Source organism: Solanum stenotomum, chromosome 7 (genome assembly GCF_019186545.1).
Source record: "Solanum stenotomum isolate F172 chromosome 7, ASM1918654v1, whole genome shotgun sequence".
NCBI lineage: Eukaryota > Viridiplantae > Streptophyta > Magnoliopsida > Solanales > Solanaceae > Solanum > Solanum stenotomum.
Genome location: NC_064288.1, coordinates 10,968,398 through 10,991,544, shown reverse-complemented (window position 1 = coordinate 10,991,544; position 23,147 = coordinate 10,968,398). Strand labels below are relative to the sequence as shown.

At 34.1% G+C, this 23,147-nt stretch overlaps 1 protein-coding gene across 1 annotated transcript; it reads right to left on the bottom strand.

Annotated features, from left to right (window-relative positions):
- Positions 1–9,390: 9,390 nt before the first annotated feature.
- LOC125870625 (transcriptional corepressor LEUNIG_HOMOLOG-like) lies at positions 9,391–15,383 on the bottom strand. The gene is made up of 18 exons (XM_049551096.1): positions 15,034–15,383; positions 14,886–14,955; positions 14,248–14,345; positions 13,999–14,108; positions 13,602–13,903; positions 13,424–13,490; positions 13,199–13,307; positions 12,360–12,409; positions 12,020–12,268; positions 11,727–11,804; positions 11,297–11,488; positions 10,980–11,106; positions 10,788–10,894; positions 10,480–10,629; positions 10,145–10,300; positions 9,927–10,046; positions 9,643–9,840; positions 9,391–9,543 (listed from the first exon to the last, which is right to left on the bottom strand). Exons 2-18 carry the CDS (start codon positions 14,915–14,917, stop codon positions 9,400–9,402), a joined length of 2,289 nt encoding a protein of 762 aa, XP_049407053.1. The 5' UTR covers positions 14,918–14,955; positions 15,034–15,383; the 3' UTR covers positions 9,391–9,399.
- Positions 15,384–23,147: the final 7,764 nt, after the last annotated feature.

Sequence of the window (23,147 nt, the reverse complement as noted above, 5' to 3'; positions counted from 1 at the left end):
CATGCTGAAGTAAATAAGGCTCAAATTCGATTACTTAAACTGATTTCCAAATGAAAAGATGCATCCAGATTATGAGACAGTTAATTATTGCAAAATGGTTGGCAAAGTTACTAGCGAATTGGTTGATTTTAGGCAGATTATTAAAGACTCTGACATGCTTATCATCTAGGCATATTATCTATGGCAATCAAACACAACAAAATAAACTAAGCTAAAAAGGAAAAGAAACAATTAGCACGTATGTTCCCTCCTCCTTAGACGATCCCCAAATAATTTCATATAATAGAGAGTTAAAGTTTACAAATTATTACAAAAAAATAATAGAAATTAAATAATATACAAAACACAAATTAAATAAAGCAAAGACAGATGTAGCCAAATATATATAAGAGTAAACTTGCATAATAAAATAGTCAATCATACATATGATATAGTTCAGAGGGTGCACACAACATTCTAACAAGCAACACAAGACCATTCGAAGTAATATCACATAAAAGAGAGGGACAAAGAGAACTAATTCAAATGCTTCCTTTTAATTTGTTCATCCATTATGAACTCATGTATAAAACTTAATAAACTTTGATGCAAAATCAAAAGTTTAAGATATGCGGAGAACACTAACCTATTATGCAGTTTAATAAATCAACAATGAAGTACTAAGCAAGGTTCCCACCCGAAACATCAGCACAAACTTTTTCGTTTGCAAGGATTCTTGTTTTTTTTTTTTAAAGCGTAGAGAGAGTAATTGATATTTGCTCAAGTGTTCAAATGAGTGTGATGCAAAGAGAGGTCTCTTTTTATAGTCAATAAGAGAGCACAACAATAAAGGAAATGAAATAATATTGGGATCAATTATAATATTTTCCTTAAACAAATATGAAGTGAAATCAATCAATATTTACAAAATAATCAAGTAAGAGATCTGGTCAAACTTAATTAAGGTAAAATAGATCAATTAACTAAAACAAAAAAGGGTAAAATCTGGCAAGAGAATATAGTTATGGTAACGGGCATAAAATACATATACGGCTTAATCAAAGTCATCACCAAGCAAATCAAGATATAGAAATATTTACCATAAGCAATATAATCTAACCAAATCTAAATAAGACAAGCCAGAGAAGAGAAGGGTAAATTAATAATGATTATATGACTAACAATCAACGATTATTATGAATCCAAAAGGGTAGTTTAAACAAAGCCAAATCACGACTTAAATACCTCGCTGAAATTACTCAAATTGATTCAAGCATATCAACAAAGCCAACAGTATTCATACACACAAAACATAGTAATTACACAGTCTAGAGTAATTACACTGACCTCTTTGGTTGCCATAGTGTAATTACACTATAATTACTCATGTCCTGTTTGAATGTCACAGTATAATTACACATGTTCTGTTCGGATGCACAATTGCAATCATAAAATTATATTAAATTTAAAATAAAAATTAATTATTTAAAATTTATACTAGACAAATAAGAAACGTTATAAATGACATTAAATTAAATATTTAAGATATATATTCTTTTTTGAAAATATATTAATTAATAAACATATATTCTTTAACTAATATTATGAAAAAATAATTGATTTATTCTATTTTAATTTAAAAATTAGAATACTAATAAAATTATGCTAATGAGAAAATAAGCATGGCATAAAGAAATAGATAATACGAAAAAATTGCATAGAATCACATAAAGTAAGGTTGAGAACAAGAAGAAAATGAAATATAATAATATAAAATAAAAAATAAACTTTTAGAATAATAAAAATAAAAAAAGAACTTAAAATAATAGAAGTAAAAAAAATTAAAATTAAAAAAATAAAATAGAAATAAAAAAAAGAAATTAAAAAGCAATCAGCTGGTAATTACACCATGTAATTACCAGCAATTCACAACCTCTGCCTGTGAATTGTAGAGTGTAATTACCCCTGTCAATTACACCAATTACCTGCTGACCAAGTAATTATCTGTCCAACTAAACAGGACAAACAGTGTAACTATACCCAATTACACCAAATCCAATTATCAGGGTGTCCTTTCAAACAGGCCCAAACTTATGTATTGAACTCAAACTAAAACGGGATGACATTTTGAACGGGTAGATTTTGAGATTTAATCTGAACCTCCCATTCTTCTCCATTTTGAGATTTAATGGAGAAGAATGGACAGTTTAGATTAAAACATGAGGTTCTTTGAGACTTGAATCTGATTGGCTAAAAATTAAATAAGATTGGAATTGACTAGAATTGAAATGGCTAAAATTGAAATACAAGTTGAATTGAATAGGCTAGAATTGAAATAAAATCAGATAGATTAGGCTATGATTTAAATAATTTAGAGGAAGATTAGGGAAATGCTATTCAATTAATAAAATACTACATATATTATAATATTTTCATACAAATTAAACACATCTAAGTTTTTAAATATTTAAATAAATAAGTAAAGTAATTATTTCGAGTTTAACTATCGATAAATATAATAATTTAATAATAATTATAACGATTTTAATAAATTATGCATACTAAAATATATAATTTTTTTTAGACAAAATCATTTAAAATTTTAAACCCGAAATAGGTTTTAAAAATACGTATTTAATTGAATAGCACTTTCAAAAAGGTTATAGGTTGGTCAAAATTGGATGTCATCACCAAATTAAGTATGCCATTTTTTTAATTTTTTTTGTGTGTAGAACTTTGCACCATCTCTCTTTTGGGTAGAGAAAAAACCATCCCATCTATCTCTAATTACTTTTTCAATTTAGTTTTTTTGTCTGTCCCTTTGTATTTGTCCATTTTGAAAAATAAAGAAAGGACTATTTTTTTTTACATAATATACCTTCAATTAATTAATTTTGAAAAATGTAGAACTTCTTGAAAATCTTAAATTTTTAAATCATATACTTCATAATTAATAGAGGTAAAATGGTAAACTCACTATGTCAATCGTTGTTTTCTTAATAAGTGTGTCAATTCAAAAGTTGACAAATAATTAGCTAGGGTCGAGCCCAGTTTGCTAAGCCCAATTTCATCTCATCCTAGAGCCTCATTTTGGTGCCACGTGACAAATAACGTGGCATGCCAAGTCAAACAAGAAGCCAATAGGATCATAATATGTGTCAAAATGACAAGCTCGCTCCATAAAGCCCATATGCCATGTCAGTTAAATCTAATTGGCCGAAGGAAAACTTGTTCCTATCACAACTCATCTATTCTAAAACTATAAATAAGAGTCCTCATAATTCAGATTAAGGACCAAAAAATTTAAACACCAAAAATTTTAAACAAAAAGCTAGAGAAGGTTCGTGGATCAAACGCCATAGATTCCTCTATAGCTACAAGTTTAAGAAATTAAGTTCAAGAATGATCAAGATCAAGACCATCAGATTTAAGAACAAGCTCGAAGCCCTTGAATTCAAGTAAAAGTCAAGATCAAGACAAAATTCAAAAGTTCATCGAAGATTCAAGAACAAACTTTAAAACCCTTGAATCCAAGATCAAGTTCGAGATAAATTTAGGCTCAAGCTCAAGAGCCTTTGAATTTATATTTCAAAAGACGAATTCAGAGGAATCGTATAGATTAAAACACTCGCACTTTGAAATCAATAAATACGATTGTTGCAATACTTTCCGTTCTTGATAACTGTTTCTTGACGCGAATTTTACCATCTACAAATTCTGGGCGTGCCAATTTATTTGCAACAAATTTTAAAGTGATATAAAATAAATTGCAATCATAAATAAAATATGAATCAACACAATTTTATTAATAAATAATGCGGGTACAATTGTGTTCCTGATCCCTTGATTCTTATCTCATAAGATTTATCCATGATTCGAGGGCCGTTAGTGACGTATTTCTCGAACTAGGATGATTTGAGTTTGATATCTTTATGAATATTCCATGAATTTGCAGAATATTCGAGATGCCTCAGTAAAACCTCGGTACCATCAGTTTTTAGCTTTAGGTCAACTTCAAATGATCATATCTTTTAGCACATAGAGATTTAGGTGACCCATGATATATCAAATCGAAGGTCTTTGAGTCCTCTTTTCAACGGCTCTAAGTTAAGATTTTTCATCCGTTTAAGGAAAGTGTATTTTGGTCTTTTCCTTACCCCAATAGGCCTACCCACGTTTGCTCACCTAATTTAAGGGTCTTATTAGACTCTAACTTAAGTTTTACATTTCTAAACACTTAGAATTTTAGGGCGATGTTTCAAGAAGAGGAAAAAAAGGTTTTCAAACGTTCATTTAAGGGTTGAGGAATTTCGCCAAAAACAATTGTTCTTTCCAGGTATGTAAGGCTTTACACAGTGATGAACTTGTTCATCCTCACATCCTACACCTATTTCATCCATGAATTGTCCATGAAATTGATATGTTAAGAGATTCTTGATGTAGTTCTTGATTGTTGATTCATTCTTTAACAATAGAGGTTCTTGAGTTCTTGGGTTGAAGGTCTTTAGATTTTGTTGTGATTATTATTGATAGAGATTGTATGAGGTTTCGAATAATTCGTATTAGGTTTGTGAATTCAAAAGAGTTTAGGAGGAATCACTTGGTTCTTGATGAGTTAGGATCCGAAAAAGAGAGGAAAAATTCATCGGGCTTCTGGGTACAGGGGTGGGGCAGCGCGCCATTAGTGCGCCATAACTATTGGTCAGTAGTTTGGGGCCTGGCGCGGCGCGCCAGCTGTGCGCCCTAAACTACTGTCAGTAGTTTAGGACCTGGCCCCCTGCGCCACTTAGTGCGTCAGTGTCGCCTGGACCTTTTCTTTTTGTCATCCATTTTGTATGTATTCTTTCGAATCGTGTCTATGTTCTCTTCTTAATATGAACTCTTAAAGTCTTCATTAATCCTTGAGAGAGTCTACAGGTCCCACTTACATGTCTTCATATTTTCTAAATTAAAGTAAGTTAAGAGGAATGTTTTAAGATTCTACTTCATAAAAACTTAAGAGTTTCCAAATGATGTTTATATATATATACCCATATTGATTATTGGGCTTGAAAGATAAGTCCACAAGTGCATGCAAACACGTCTAATATTTTGGAAAGTATTCCAATAAAGTAAAAAGTCTCTTCTTTGTAATGAGTGAATTGAGCATAAGTTTATATTGATTATTCTGGAGTAGTATCGAGCACTGGATTGTGTTAGAGTCTTTTATAACTCAAAAGTCCCATAAAACTACGTAACCAGCGTAGGATAGAATATCATTGATTTTTCACATGACTTCTCACTGCCTCTGAGAAGGCCTATTAGATGGATCCATAGTCACAATATCATCCTATACCCCGGCAAGGTATAGGATGGCCCTTGCAACATGGTCGAAACATTGTATCATTGCTAGGCTTATGGTAATGGTTATCGGTTAGAGAAACTCCCCACAAGAAAAGTATTATTTTCATATTGTCTTATTGCATATCTTATTGTAAATTTCAAATGGTCTACACTTCATGTACATGTATTGATTCAGTTGAGTTGTTTTCATTTCAGTCATACAGTTCAGTTTTCTGTTTTACTCAGCCCTATTACATACTTGTATATTTAATGTACTAACGTCGTTTGACCTGCATTTTTTATGATGCAGATACAGATATTCAGGATCATCAACAGGCGCTTCGTTGAGATCATCACTCACTCTTAGATAGTATTTGGTGAGGCATTCTTGCTTTCGGGAGACTCCAATTTCATTTCAGTTTAGTAGTATTTGAGGTGTAATGAGTTTTGTCCCGACATCTATCTTAAATTGTTAAAGACTTCATAGACAGACAAGATTAGATATGTTCATTGTTTTATCAAGTTCTTGATTTAAAGTGATGACTTATGTTGAGTATTTTAAGACAATAATTTGAGGCTCTTCTTTGAATGTCTAAAGGTTCATCTATTTAAGCTTTCGCGTATTATGTAAAGTCATGTGAATCATAGTAGCCAGGACAAGGATTCACTTGGGATAAAAAATGGTTCTTGAATTTCAGTCACGTCTAGGGTGTAGGCTCGGGTCGTGACAACCTCTTTAAGGGAACATAGTACCCTTTATATAGACATGAACTAGGGTTTAGGATTAAGTAACCTCCAATAATCCTAATTGGAATTGAACACACTTTGTAGAGTCTCAACTCGAATTAAGCACATCTTTTAGAGTCCCACAAAATTTCAATGTCTACAACCGGACAGTATAGTTAGGTAAAGTTCTTCATAAAAAAAATTAAAAATAAATTAACAAGAATAAATGTGTAATTAACTATTTTAATACATGTATAATTAATATTCACATAACGTATTCCACCTTCTACCCCGTATAATTTATACATATATTCCCTCATAAGTTATCTTGGTATTAATTATGTAGACAAAAAACACAATCAAACACCATATAAAAATAATATATGAATAACTTTTATACAACATATGAAATCCAACCAATCAAACATGGTATAGGTTATGTTGACGTTTATACCTAATACAAAACTTTTACCAAACATACTAAAACTAATAGAACATATATGTGTTCTAAAAATGATTGTTTCACTTCTCTTTGAGAAAGAAACTACAAGTTCGTCTTTATGACCTTCATGTCCACAATTGTTTGTGCTTGTTGTTAGCTTTTTACCTGGATTTTTTTCCATTGCTTTCCTTGGTCATCCATGCATTCTTTTGTATCTGGGTAACGATACAATCTCATCTAAAATATCTTTTGGAATCGACCAATCTTCCTTATCTGACATTGGAATCAAAGAAACTTTACATGTGTTTGCTAATGTGTCTGACTTGTAGTAATTAGAACACTAGGGATGCATGTTAGTAACAAGTACATTACAAATCAGTAGTTTCTCATGTATAATTCAAAAATAAGCTATAATATTTCACAAACATACCATGATATATAAATAATAATGTATCATCTCTATTTTAGAGTAGGGATATGATATAATTTGTTCCTTATTCTATGAGATTCTTAAATTTTTTATTACTTTTTAGGTGTACCTCTACCCATTCTCAAGACCACTACGAACAACCTCTCACACTTTCTAATCGGTACATCTACACATATCCGCTTCATATGTCCGAATTATTCGAGTCTCACTTTCTACATTTTTCCTCTATGAGTTCTACTCCCACATTGTCCCAAATAACTTCACTTTGAATATTATCCCTCTCTTGTACGCCACACATGCACCTCAACATTCTCATCTCTTCCACTCTTATTTTATAGACATGAAAATTCTTGACTAACCAACATTCTACCTCATATTATATAATCGGTTCAATCATCAGTCTGTATAACTTACTTTTCTATATAACACATTTTTATCTCACAGGACATTAGGGGTGTGCATCGGTCGGTTCGGTTCGGTTTTAGGTGTTATTGGTTCGGTTTATCGGTTTTCGGTTTGTAAATACTTCAAACCGATAACCAAACCAATAACATATTTCTTATCGGTTTTTGGTTAATCGGTTTATAGTACTTAACGGTTCGGTTTTCGGTTTAACCAATAAGAAAATACTCATATATATTATATACACGATAAGAAAATTTTCAAATAAACCATATGATTTTTCTAGCATTTGGCATGAAAGTAATAATCATAAAAGTAACAATCATTTTTCTTGCAAGTTTAGACACTAGACACATTCAAAGGAAAAAGTGTGAAAGTAACAATCGTTTAACCATTAACAAAAAGTGTGAAAGTAACAATCGTTTAACCATTAACAATAAGACTAGTAAATTTAGTATAGTCTTATTGGGTTATCGGTTTAACCATTAACAAAAATTATATAACCGGAAACCGAACCAATAACCCAATAAAAAAATTTGCAAAACCGTTTAAAAACCGTTAGCCCAATAACCCAATATCAATAAACCAATAGTGTTTTTTTCGGTTCGGTTTATTGGTTAAATCGGTTTTTGCACACCCCTACAGGACATCATATGTGAACCTTCATTTCATCCATCCTATCCAATATAATATGTAATATATTTTTCAATCTTCTCATATACCTTGAATTACTGAATCTAAGTACTTGAAACTTCTTTCTTAGGGAAGGGTTGTGCGTCAGTACCTACGTCCATGTCCGTCATAGGAGACATCATTGAACTTATCTAGATATATTCAACTTTTGGTCCTACTCAACTTAAATTTTTTTTTTTACTTCTAGGGCGTGTCTCCAAACTTTCAACTTTGTGTTAAATATGCCTCGATCGCGTCTCATCAATTAGTACTATGTCATTTGCAAGTAACATGCACCAAGACACTCCCCTGCCCCCAAATGTGCATGTTAGCACACAACCATCGCCAATGCAAATTAAAAAAAGGCTAAAAGTGGATCCCTCATGCAACCCCATCAAGATTGAAAAGTGTTCTAAGTCACCTCCCACAGTCTTAACTCGAGTCTTATTACCATCATATTTCCAAATATTTCCAAAGAGCCTCCATTGCGACTTTGTCGTAAACTTTTTTGAGGTTTATGAGCATATACAAGTCCCTCTTGTTATTCCTATATTGCTCTACCAACCTCCTTACAAAGTAAATGACTTACATCCGACATGAAACGGAATTGGTTCTCTAAAATAGACACACTCCTCCTCACCCTCGCTTTCGCTACTCTCTCCCAAACTTTCATAGTGTGGTTTAACAGCTTGATACCTCTATAATTATGGCAATACTAAATATCACCCTTATTGATGTACAACTGGATCATCATACTGCACCTCCATTCTTTGGAAATCTTTGTTGTCCTAAGAATGACATTAAACAATCTATTGAGTCATCCAAGCCTGCCTCGCTCATGTTCTTCTACAATTCCATCGAGATTTCATCTGGCTCGATTAGTTTTACCTTGTTCATCTTACGCATAGCCCCATCCACTTGCTCAATATTTGAAAGATCTGTACAAAATGCCTCTACGAGTACCCAATGCAAATGAAGGATCAATGTAACATTGGAGCATGTTGGTATGACTAATCCAGATTCACATCCAGTAGGGCCCATTGAGGGATAGCACTCCCTACAACCAAGGATTTTGCCACACTCCGCATGTGTGCATATTTCGATTACAATGACGTTGAACACAACTCTAGATATGTTATCCAAAGTTCATTTGCACCAAACTGGAAACTTTAATATTCTTATAGCAGTGACAATTTGAAGTATTAAAAATGTGTCATTATCGGTTTTATCCAATACTCTAGGAGAAACACGGTACAGTTTACCATGAAAATTTGCAAATCTGTTACCGTGCAACTCCCTTCTCAATGGCAAACCACGCTCTAATGTTAACTATAACAACCAGAGACATTGATATTCTTCATCAAAAACAATAAGAGCTATAGATATATATATATATATTTGTGAAATCTTGAGATTGAATCCTCCTCTATTTCCATAACTTGACCGAACTGTCATGACTTGCAGAGCCAACCATTCCAGTCGCCGGTGACTGTGCTAGGGCAGCGATAATGTTCTCATGTGCTGGAACCGTCATGCTTTTGTTCTCAACCATGTCCCACAGCTCCAGAGACTGCAACATAAATTTTACAAAATAGCAGTGAAGTGTTGAGCATTGTCACTAAACAGTAAAAAGTGTATGAACATGAAGTAGTCTATCAAACGCAATTACCCTCATTCCTCCAATCACCAATAGAGCAGGATAACTAGGATGAAAAACGCAAGAGTGGAACTGATTCCCCGTAGAACTTAGCTCATGAATGCAGTCACCGGTGGCCAATGACCAAACTTTGACAGACTCCTCACTGACTGATGCCAGTAACTCACCGTTGAGATCCCAACACAGGTAGTTCACCACTCCAGGATGCCCCTATAAGCAAACACCGATATATAATGTCTAGAATGACCGGCAAAATATATTAAATAAACTCGAAGTCATCTAGCACGAAAACAAACCTGGAAAGAATGAATTTGCCTGTCATTTTCGACATCAAAGACGGAAACCATCTTATCTGAAGCCGCAGCCAACAAACGCCCAGTCATTGGTTGAAACCTCACTTGCGCGCTTCCTTCTTGCTACAAACAGAGAGAAATGAAGTCATAGTTAGCTCAATACAAATCTACTACTGCAAAGTAGGTTTATACATAACAGTAAGTAACATTAAAAAGCAAACCTTGGACACCCGAGTACATGAAAATGGACTAATACTCCAATAGCGAATTTCATTGTTGCTATCGCAGAAACAGAATAGGTCGTTCTTTTTAGGGTGAAAATCCAACGACATAACATGATAACTATGTCCCGTGTAAGCATGCAAACAATAGCTAGGCTGCAAATAAAAGTTCAGCAACGGATTGTTTAGTATGAATTTATTTAACATTTGATTTATTGAAAACATGCAACTGTAGCAAAGGCCTTACAACTACATCTCGGAGTTTTTAAACAAGAAAAAGGCAAAAAAATAATGAAAAGAACTGAAGTTCCAACAGAAAATATAAAAATAATTACATTGGTTGCGTCCCATAATCTCACAGACTTGTCAAATGAAGCAGTTGCAAGTTGAGAAGAATTAGGCCGGAAGCGGATATCTGTAATCAAGTACTGATGTTCCTCAGGGGTGGTCTCTGTTTGTAGAGTATCCATGTTCCAAAGAACAGCCTGATGCATACATAGGAAATGTTTCATAATTTACAATTTCTTAGATGAATAATGAAATAAAATAGAGAATAGAACCTACAATCACATATCATAGAACGAAATAAAACAGTAATCCGATTATTTATGCTAAAGACATTAGATATTCTGGAGCAGCCTACCTTCTTGTCATGTCCAGCACTAGCAAGTAACTTCCCATCTGATGAGAAATGACAGCAAGTCACTTTATTTCTTGTCCGTATACAACCAACTTCACCAAAGGAGAAACCTGAGATGAATCGTTTAAGTTAATAATTTTGCAACAAAAAAGAAAGACAATAGAGCTTTTATAAGTCCAATTGTGAGATTATTACCTTTTGAAGATTCAGGCTTGTGCTCAGTAAGAGTTTGCTTCAATGATCCATAGATGTTTCCATCTCCCCCGTCTTGTGACAGAAATGATTCCACATTATCAATGTCTCCAAAAGGCTCTAAGTCATCCTGTACGACAGAAGTCATGTTGAGCATTATACGATTTAAGATAGTAAAAAACACTTTCAAGGTCATGGCATAATTAGCATATTAAACTGTGAATTTATATGGAAACTAAATACTTCATTAACAAATATGAAAGTGGATATATAGAAAAAAAATGCCAACAAACATTTGCATTAAAAACTGAAAGAATTACCAGCTGATTTGTAGAGGATGCAATACCGCCAGTTCCCTCTCCATACATTATCAAACCTTTTGACATGCTAGTCATCCCATCACCTGGGGTATGAGTTGATTGTGGTGAACTTGGTGAAGGGCCAACTGTGTTACCAGTGCCAGTACTATTAGCATGTCCAGAAGACGAATGTTGCTTCCTTTTTCTGTTGGTCTGGGAAAAAAGTAAGAAGATGGATGAACTACTCGTTGGACTGATTAGATAATTTATTTTTCAGGAAACCAAAACATTTAAAAGGAAAAAGAAAAGACGGAAATTTCCGACTGGAGCAAAAGAAGGAAGGTAAGGCAGGAACAGATATCACTTGTTAACAATAGTTGATGTCGCATGAGTTTGATGATATCAAATTCAGATAAAAAAACAGCTTTTTTTACGCTTTCCTTAAGCTAACCTGTTGCAGTTGTTGCTGCTGCTGCTGCAACTGGTCCTGTTGTTGAGATGAAGAGTGCTGCATTTGGGACATTTTCATCTGTTTAAGACAGGTATATAGTATAAGCACTTTAAACTTTAGCCGTTATACGAATTGGAATAAAATAACATAGACCCTTCCACAGAAACAGACATTATCATTTACAGACAAAATGTCTAAGCCTCAGAATAGTTGTGCAGTGTAACGGACAAAAAATTGTATAGTTGACGCCCAAAAGCAAAATATATTCTCAACTATAGGAGATCTGAGTTAACCTTTGGGGAATTCGACTGTACTGGAGAGCAAATGGATCCATCATTTCTTGGGGGCTGACCATCTTTGGCATTAAAGTTCCCTCTAGGTAATCCACCAAACCCATAATTAGGTGAGTTTCCAAGGTTACCTTGGGCTTGAGCTTGAGCTAGGACCTGCTGTTGTTGTGATGCCAAAAGAAATTGATTTTGGGTCTGTAAGTTGGGTTTTTGTACTTGCAAACCCAAGCTAGGCCTTACCTGGTCAATTCCCTGAACATATCATGAGCAAAGCAACCAACTATGCACGTCAAAAATTCAGTATACTAAAAGCAGTGATGACCAAAAGTAATAGGTAACTTACTGTTAAAGGCCAACCCTTCAATGGTAGACCAGTGCCACCTTGGTTCAACCCTGAAGAACAAGGAGTAAATATGAGGACTAAATTGCCCAAGTAAGATCATCTACAATATAATTGACAAACAAGTACTCAGAAAAGACAGGAAAAAACTAAACAGACTCATCAGAAAGAGAAAATGAGACGATAGGAAAAGGGGAGTTTCAAGAAAGTTGAGCTGGAAAAATAGAAATCCTAAAACAAGCAAATAAACAGAAAAAGGCAGAGAGACAATTCATTTGTGCTCACATAAAGAAGACCAGTTCCAGTACTTTCCACCCATAAACCATAATATATTGCTGCTAAAGACAGATGAATGAAGCTTGAGATGTGATACAGACAATTATTAAAAGTGATATGTCATAAATATAAAATAAAAATAATTGGATTTCAAGTACATTGACAGCGTCATTGGGGAAAGAAGAAACCTTAAGAAGAAGCTTTTAATATTTAGTCTAGCAATGCTTTAATAATTTGTCGTGAACTTCAAACAGCGAAAAATGAAATTATCCATGATACCATTCAACAATTCAAAGAACTCAGATTTGAAGGACAATGATGGAGTTCCACAAAACTCCACATGATTAAGTGTCTTGCGGGAAGATGAGCAGGTTTTCAGAAAAAAACCATGTTTCATATCAAAGATAAACAAAGATAATTAGGTGAAATCACTACTAAAAAGTGCATTTCATAAAAACGGATATATTTTCCATTTGAAATTATTAGTAATAGGTGGACAAAGAATGTCAATCAGAAAATGTATCTCTATTTTTTTTATGCTGAAAATAATTCTTTTGTAGTAATACCTGCACCAAGACCAGCCTTTGACTGAAGAATCGCTTGCCCATAAATTGATGAAGGATCCATGGGCAAAGACTTGTGAGTGCCACCCAAGTTCACTTCCCCTTTAATATCCTACATAGTTGAAATAGGTATCGCCTTTAGCTTGGTAAAATAAGATGAAATACCGAGTATTATATAAACAAGAGATATCCTGTGTAGTATCTAGAACTAAGAGCTCATGTAATTACAGTTGCCAGCTGAGGCCGTCCTTGTATTTGCTGCAACATGTTCCCTGAATTTCCTTGTACCAACTGGCTGAATCAACAGAGAAGAAATAGAGATACAAATGATTCAAAGCATGCAACAAATAGTTACGTGTTGTGTAAAATAATGCAATAACATATGGAACAGTTGCACCAACCATACCCTTGATGATTAGTTGCTGACTTTAGAAGTGCCATCCTATTGGGATCAATAAGTGCTGAAGATGTTTCCGAGTCCATGGACTGAGGGTGCTTCATTCGTTCCTCGTACATTTTCATTGCCAATACACTGGCAGATGGCTGCCCCATCATACCATCGGAGTTGATAGCATTTATAGGACCACCATGAGGGGAATGATTTGGATCCCTTCGCTGTAACTGTGCATTTCGTTGTTGCATGAGTTGCAACTGCTGCATTTGTAACTGCTGTTGATGCTGATGCTCTCTTGCTTTCATTTGTTGAGTCTAAAATAAAAGGAAATACTTCAAAGTTGGTACGAAATGTGTAACGCTTCTTTTAAATAATTTGTGTCATGGGTCATTGCTTAAGTTCAACAAACCTCTATGTATGCTGCTGCTGCCTCGGAATGTTTTTCATTTGTCCTTGCAATGAAAATGTCCCAAAACACAGACCACCATTCAAAAAGAAATCCTCCAGGTGCATCAATAGCTATAAAAGTATGAACCAGAAGATCAAAACATAGATTCCCATCAAGAAATAAGAATAAAACATGTCGAAAGTTATACAGATGTCTACCCTTAGAATGTAAAAAGAAATTCAAACGTAGAGCATCATCTAACATCATTACCTACAGGATCAGTAGCAACCTTTCCTTCTGTCATGAAAGCTTTTGCAGAATTATGCAGCTTTCGTTTCAGCAGATAGTCATGAATGTAAACATCCAGCCTAGAAAATTTAACAAGAGGCCAAAAAAATAAGGACGAAAATCAACAATATTACAAATGAAAACAAATAATATCCCCACCCTGAAAATTTGTCTCGCACTGTTAATTATTTGGTAAGTCAAAACAATTTATCCTTTAACTTGTCAAAAAAATGTAATTTCTTTAAAGTAAACAAATTGTAATCTTTTGAAGCTCCTTAATGTAGTGAGGATTAGATAAATTGATCCTCATCCACCACTCCTTGTAAGGAATAATCTTCCTTTCCCATTCCCGCCCCCCGACTCTGCACTTGTAACTACTCTCTCTATCCAAATAGTTGTTCACTTTTGACTTGACATATATCTTCTTCAGAAACAATCAATATATTAAATTTAATGCTTTGAGTAAATTATCTCTTGATTTTTCAAACCGAGCAACTATTTTAATATAGTCCATTGTTCCTTCTCTGCATTGATCTTACAATCTTCTCATAATCATTTATAGAATGTAAAAACGTGAACAATTATAAAACAAAAAGAAGAACAATCAATTTGGTACATACATCTTATCTGCTTCCCAATTACTCTGCGCCATTAGTCAAACAACAGCACAATCGACTCGCGATTTTTCAGCTGCAAGTGAGAACACAGTTTCAGACAAGTTACCACAATTTTTTTAAAAAAAATTAAAGTGATTCACATAAATGATACCGATTACAATTATTCCAGCATTTCTGATAAAAAAAAAAAAACAGATTTCCTGGAGAAGAATCAGCTCCCAAAAACAAAAGAAATAACAACAAAACCAAGATCTCCGTCAATAAAATCCTTGTTTTGGATTCACTAATCAGTCAAACACTGAACAAGTGGATCCACTATATAAATGAAGATCATTCATTCCAATTTTCTCGTGGATAATCTGAATTAAATTTAATTATTGAAGTAGATGAAATTCATCTTGAGATGAACTTAAACATCCACACACAGAAGAATTTGACAAAAAATTCTCAACTTTTGAAGAGGAGAGAGAAAGAGGACAAAAAAATATCAGGACAGCCTTGTCCAGTAACTATCCGAGCCTTAGCTACGGAGAAGCTTTAACTCTTGCTTTAATTATAGGTCTAGTGTTAGGTTCGGTAACAACTGTTGCTTCTTTAACATGTGATTCGCTGATTCCCTAAAACACTACTACTCACACATTTGTTGGAAAATTATTAGTATTATTTTACTTTTTCCGTTCATTTTTACTTGTCACTATTTGACTTGACACACCTATTAAGAAAATAATTATTAATATAGATATTTTACCAGACTATCCCTATTAAATGGTGTTTAGTATTATGTCTTGAAAAATATTTTGAAGAATAAGTATTTAATGCGGAGGGTAAAATAATGAAAAAAATAACTATATTTTCTTGAAATGTCAAAAGTGACAAGTAAAAATAAAAATCTAGTTTAGAAATAAGCGACAAGTAAAAGTGAATGGAGGGAGTATTTTGGCGGAATGATCTGAAACTCATGTACTTAACTTCGTTTGTTAGTTAAACCCTCATATTTATCAGTTTGTCAATTGAACACTTAAATCCATTCGAACACAATATTTTAAACTCTTTTTTTCATTTGACTAGTGTGCGTACAATTGATTACACGTGGAATTTCCACGTTATTTTTTAATAAACACGTATGAAAATGCATGTCAAAAAAAAATAAAAATTAGTCCACTTTTACAATTTCTGAAAATTTTTAGCTCACAGATTGAGCATCAAAAGTTATGTAAAAAAAATGAAATTCTTCCCGATTTAACTTAAAAATCAACTACAAGTCCACCAACACAACCCAACAAATCTCAATCATAATTTTAAATTAATTAAACAAATTTACAAGACTCATTTGTTGTTCTTCAAGCTTTCTCTAACTTATCCATGGAGTTTTAAATTTTTCAATATCCACCAATCACCCTTCATGTTAACCAATACTTACATCTCTTCTTTCGAGCCAATTAACACAAATAATAATCTCAATATTTTTAGACAAAAATTTAGAAAGGTTAGAAATGGGGGCAGGACAAAGTGATTAGGATGGGGGGTTGATTTGTAGCAAAAGAAAAGTGTGGGTTGAGGAGGAAGAGGAGGAGAAGAGTGGATGGTGGTGATGCGGCTCAGAATGCTCAATCGAATTGTAAGCTACCTAGAGACAACCTAAAGAGCAAATGTACAAAATTGCTTTTGAGTAGGTTTCTCAAGAATTCCAGATTTATGAAAGAAAAGAGAAAAATGTTGCAATCCCCTAATCTCAATCTATATAGAAATACAAATATTATGGAGGAAAAGTTAGTTATAGTTGTAACTAACTAATGGACAACTTCCAACTGTAACTTACTTCTTGACAACATGTGCCAACTACCCCTAACTAATTGTGAATTAACAACAACAAATGTAGTAAATCAATACAAAGTAAAATATGATCATATCAATAGATCCTTGACCCGAAGGATAAAAAAGTGGAAAGGCCTGGGTGAAGGATTGATAGTCTTCCCAGGTGCTATCTTCAGGGCTCGAGTTGAGCCATTGGATCACTAGTTGAGTGATAACATGTCCATTCTTTGGAGTTATTCTCCTATCCAAAACCTTCTCAGGGTAGAGCAGTACCAGCAGCAAAAGTCACCACAGGTAAAGTCATAAAGGCAGGTTGAGAACCGATTTTCTTCTTCAGTTGAGAGATGTGGAAAGTGGGATGAAGTTTAGCAGCTGAAGGAAGGGCTAAGGTATAAGCAACCGCTCCCACCTTTGCCAGAATTTCAAAGGGACCAAAGAACTTTGCTGATAGCTTTTGACTAGAGTGAAGTTTCAAGGATAACTAATATAAGGCTTCAATTTGACATAGACCCAATCTCTCACATCATAAGACCTAGTTGTCCTTCCTTTATAAGCTTGTGCTTTAATTCTGGTCTGAGCCCTGAGCAAATGAGATTTGAGAGCTCTTAAGGTAGCCTCCCTAGCTTTAAAACTTCTAACCACCAAGTCCAATTATGAATCAAAGGGTAAATAAGGTAAGAGAGAAGAGGTTTTTGGACATACACAACTTCATATGGAGACATGCTAATGGATGAGTGGTGAGATGTGTTGTACCACCATTCAGCAAGAGCTAACCATTGAGACCATTCCTTGGGCTTCTTATAAGTCATACACCTTAAGTAGCATTCCAAGCATTTATTAACAATCTCAGTTTGGCCATCCGTTTAAGGGTGATTGACAGTAGAAGTCAACAAAGACACCTTATGTAGCTTGAACAACTCTTTTCAGAACCGACTAGTAAACACTATATCCCTGTCAGACACAATGGATTTAGGCATACCATGTAGTCTGAAAATCTCGCTCATGAAAACCTGAGCCACATCTAAAGCAATGTATAGATGTTTGAGAGGAATAAAATAAGTTGTTTTGCTCAATATATCAACAACCACTACAATAACCCCACTTCCCAACAACTTTAGGTAAGCTTTCTATGAAATTCATTGTCAAGTCTTGCCATACCTTGTCAGGAATAGGAAGAGGTTGCTACAAGTCGGGATAGGCCACATTCTTATGATTACACCTCTAGCAAACATCACAGGCCCTCACATTAGAATAGATATGTTGCTTCATTTTCTTCCAATAAAAATCTTAGCTCAGTCTCTTTAATGTAGTTGTAATACCCGAATGCCCTCCTAATGAACTCTCATGATGGAAAGCAATCAACTTTACTCTTAGTGTAGGGTCAGCACCAACCGACATTTTTTCCTTCCTACTCAAAATCCCAGATTGATATTTATAGAGAGGTTTGTGCACTACCCCAGACTGTAGTTGCAGAATAACCTTTTGCAACTCTGAGTCTTGACTCCAAGAAGCTCGAATATTACACAAAATATCATCTTGTACACTAGAGATGCTCATAGGATCCTCCTTCCTAGAAAAGGCATCAACCACAATGTTGTATTTCCCTTTGTTGTATATAATAGAATAATCATAGCCTAACAACTTGACCAACCAGTTCTATTAGCTATGAGTAGTAATTCTCTGATGTAGAAGGAACATAGGACTATGGTGATCAGTCTTGATCACAAAATGTCTTCTTAAAAGGTACAACCTCCACTTCTGAACCGCAGAAACCACTGCTAAAAGTTCCCTCTCATATAAAAACAATGATTTGCACCTATATGATAAACCTTGGCTAAAAAATGCAATAGGATTAGTGCCCTGAGCAAGTACAACTCCAATACCATTTCCAGAATCATCAGTTTCTACAATGAACCCCTTCGAAAAATCTGGAAGGGCTAGAACATGTGCAGATGTGATGGCCTGTTTCAAATGTTCAAAGGTTGTAGAAGCAGTTGGATCCCAATGGAAGTTTCCATTTTTCAAGAGGTCATTCATAGGTCTTGATAACTCCATACCCCTTAATGAATCTTCTAAAATACCCCGCCGCACTAAGGAACCCTCTCAACTTCTTAAGAGTAGTAGGTTGTGGCCAGCTGATTATAGCTTCCACTTTCTGCATATTCATAGACACTCCTTGTGCTGAGATCACATGACCTAGATAGTCAATTTTCAAAACACCAAAAACATATTTCTGCTTCTTAACATATGTGCCCTCAAAATCTCAAAAGTTTTTTATTTATACAGTAGGTGATTCGACCAAGTCTTGTTGTATATAAGAATGTCATCAAAGAAAATCAAGATGAATTTCCTAAGATAGGCATGAAAAATCTGATTCATCAGGCTTTGAAAAGTACATAAGGCATTACTAAAAATTCATAATGGCCATGATAAGTCATAAAAGAAGTTTAGGAATATCACCCTCTATCATTCTAATCTGCTAATATCCTAATCTGAGATCCAATTTAGAAAAGAACTTAGCTCCATGTAGCTCGTCTAATAGTTTCTCAATAACTGGTATAGAAAACTTATCTTTAACAGTGTACTTGTCAGTTCTCTATAATCTACACACATTCTCCATGACCCGTCCTTCTTCACATAACAATAGGTGATGATTAAGGACTATGCCTAATCACCCAAGAGTCTAACATTTCATCCACCAACTTCTCAATCTCATCTTTCAGCATTGTTGGATGCATGTGGGGTAATGTTGATAGGTGAAGTCCCTTCCTTCAAAATGCTTTTGTGATCATGAGCTCTTGAAGGTGGTTGTTCTATTGGAACCTCAAATAAGTCATTATATTCTTGCAAGATAGCTTGCATGTTTGTATTAGTCGTGTCGCTGTTTGGACTACCTTTCATGATCAGCAGAGATCCCATACCCTCTAGAGTTGAGGTTGCTGAAAAATCCCTATAGAGATCATACATAGCTCAACTGGTTTGGCCAATAACTTCTCCATCATCTCATGTTACACTAGCTTTGCAGGTGGTGATTTGATCATTTGTGGCCCATGATAATGAACTTCATTCTCAACTTCTTGAAGTTCCAGAAAACACCCCCTAGTGTAGCCAACCACTGAATACCTAGTACCATATTACACCCTCCTATAGGTAAAACAAACATATCTGACTCAAATGAAACACCTGCATCTTCCACACCAAGGATTTACAAACATAATGACTATGAATTTTTTTCCCATCAACTACAAAGACAGAAAAGTGAATAGTAGTCAAAACACATCCCAACTTCTTATAATATCCAGATCCAAGATGTTATGGGTACTGCCTGATTAATTGTACAACTTTCCCCTTAACAGAAATAGCAACTTTCATGGTCCTGAAATCATGCAACTCATTCATGGCATGAACATAGACATGAGGTAGGATAGACCCCTCAACATTAGTCTCTAGTCCATGTCCCAACATAGTCAAGAATTCAGCAGAATCCCACACATCCTCTTCCAATTTTGTCAATTTTTCATTCTCATCTACCTCCATTGAAAACAATTGCCTCTTCTCCGGACAAATATGACCAAAATTGTATTTTTCATCACAGTTAAAGCATAAACCATTGCTTCTCTTCTTATCCATTTCAGTTGCAATAAGAATTTTAGCGTTCTTGAAGGGCGGTTTGGGACCTATAACATTGTTGTTCTGTGGTTTGGGAGGATGAGTGTATTTAGGTGGATTTGAGTTTTAGGAATAAGCAGGGGTGATGTTGTTTGAAAACCTCGTCTAGGAAGCACCCAAGTAAATACTTGTTTCTGCACTACAAGTGCTTGTTCCTAGACCTTGGCTAAACTAATGGCCTTATCCCAAGTCTTGGGTAGCATCTTCACTGGTTAGCCAATTTCAGGCTTCAAGCCTCTCACAAAATAGCTAACAACATACTCTTCTGACAATTCTACCCTAGTTAACAACTCATCAAAAAAATCAACATACTCCTGAATATAAGATATTTGTTTGAGATCCTTAAAATCTCCCATTTGGTCATCGAACAACTCTTCCCCAAATCTGGCATACAGACATCCCACATATTCACCCAATCTAGGCCACTCTCTTGTTAACCTATGTTTCATGTAGTATTGGTGCTACTGTAATGCCTTCCCCTCCAGATTACAAGAAGCAATTTTCACCTTCGAACCTTTTTCCACTTCTTCTACATAAAAAAATTGGTCGCATCTATACATTCAGTCCTTCAATCCTTGACCATCAAATTTTGAAATTCCAATTGAAACCTGCGATTAGGTATCTAGTACGCCTCTTGCCTTTCTCGTCTGTGTGGTCGTGCTTTAGGACCACCTCAGGAAATTCAGTTGACGTTTCCCTAGTTGTCATCCCATTTCCCAACAATATCTTCTTGATTTCATCCATTGCTTGCGTCAATCTTTAATCCACCACAGAACGCAACTCTATTACAAAGCCCACTACTCCTTCCATGAAGGTTTTGAGAGAATCCATTTCTTTTCTCAATTCCTGCATTCTAGTGTTGTGATCACCCATTTGTCAAGGTTAGAAGATCAATGGCTCTGATACCAATGATGCAGCTTAGAATTCTCAATCGAATTGTAAGCTACCACTAGAAACCTAAAGAGCAAATGTATAGAATTGCTCTTGAACAATTTTTCCAAGAATTCCAGATTTATGAAAGAAGAGAGAAAGATGTTATTCCATTCCTGAACTATCCAAGATGATCCTTACAATCCCCTAATCTCGATCTATATAGATATACAAATATTATGGAGGAAAAGTGAATTATAGTTGTAACTAACTTCTTGACAACATGTGCCAACTACCCTTAACTAATTGTGAATTAACAACAACAAATGCAGTAAATCAATACAAAGTAAAATAGGATCATATCAGGTGAATGAAGTTCCAAGAAGAAGAAGAGAGAGGGCTGGGGGCGAAAGAGAGAGGATTGGAAGTTGGGATGGGGGAGGGATGTTTGATAAGATAGGTTTTCAATTTTTTATAAATTGATTATTATTTTTTAATAATATGTTTAATGTAAAATATCGTATTTACTCGCATTTAAATGCGTGTAATTATGTATTTTTCTACTTAGCAACATCAATGTCACATAAGTTTTATTGATGGTCAAATAGGTTTAAAATATTGTGTCATGACAGTTTAAGGTTTCAATTGGCAAAGGGATAAGTCGAAGGATTCATCTGACAAACAGAGTCAAGTATAAGAGTCTCATAGGTCATTCCACATTTTAATTTTAGAATATATATACTCGGAGCTTAAATAAATTGTGTCTGATCTATTCAAGATCTAACGATGAAAAAGTATTTGTGTTATAAATGTAATAGATTTATCAAAAAAATTACTCATATGGTATGGTATGATACGGTACAATATTTGAAATTTTTGTACCATAATTTTGGTATTCGGTTTTAAAACTATTATACTATTATCATACCAATTTAATTCGATATGGTTTGGTATTTTGAAGTGAGGTTTAGACATTTTGCGGTTTGGTAAATCAGTAACCATAATTTGTGTAACTTCGACTTACACATACTCCTATAATAGAGTATTACGACTTCGATAATTCAAAAAATTTCTCAATTGTATCATACTAACACATTACATATGTAGAAATATATATTTATAAGAAAGTACAAACAACTCCTTTTGTTACTCAATTACAATTCAATCAAAATAAAGTAGTCAAAGTTTCATTTTCTAAACATTTTGTTTCTACTAATACTAGGTTTGCACATTTATTAGTATTTTAATAATATATATGTTATTTATGTAATTATATACTTCAGTATGGTATTCGGTATTTCGGTATGTCATTTCTAAATACCAAATACCGTACCGAATTCCAAAAAAACTAAAATGTATATCATACACCATACCAAATACCATAATCACGGTATCAAACATTTTGATATGATATGGTAATTCGATATATATCATACCATGTCCACCCCTATTTGCCTCAAGTATGTATACTCTTTCTCATTCCTCCTCGGTTCTTCCTTCTTCTTCTTTTTAAAAAAATAGTTGCTTGTATATTGTGTAACATTTATTTAAAAATTAATTTTTAATCTTTGATTCTAGGGTTGTCCCACGTATTGATAACTAATTATATTAATTAAATTGTTGTTTGTGTTACAAAATTTCAACTTTTGAGACAAATGGCTCAATGGTGAAGCTACAAAATCAATATATATTACCAAAATATTTTAGAGCTTTGAATTGAATTATTCAAACATTCGTGTTAATAAATTAAGTTTTTACAACAACAACATCTATGGTAATGTTGACGATTATTATATTAGCTTGATATTTTTGTTCAGTTTTAAAATCTAGAACCCACAAACATCAAATTCTTGCTCCATCTCTGAACCCTTGCATTACTAATATCTAGAAATCCATAATATTAATAATACA

What these genes read in the sequence shown, in the direction of transcription:
- LOC125870625 (XM_049551096.1), bottom strand. Translation starts at nt 14,917, where the DNA reads ATGGCGCAGAGTAATTGGGAAGCAGATAAGAT. An exon ending in GTGCTGGACATGACAAGAAG is followed by an intron (nt 10,630 to 10,787) that starts GTAGGCTGCTCC and finishes TGTATGCATCAG; the next exon opens with GCTGTTCTTTGGAACATGGA. An exon ending in GGCAAATTCATTCTTTCCAG is followed by an intron (nt 9,841 to 9,926) that starts GTTTGTTTTCGT and finishes GTTTGCTTATAG; the next exon opens with GGGCATCCTGGAGTGGTGAA.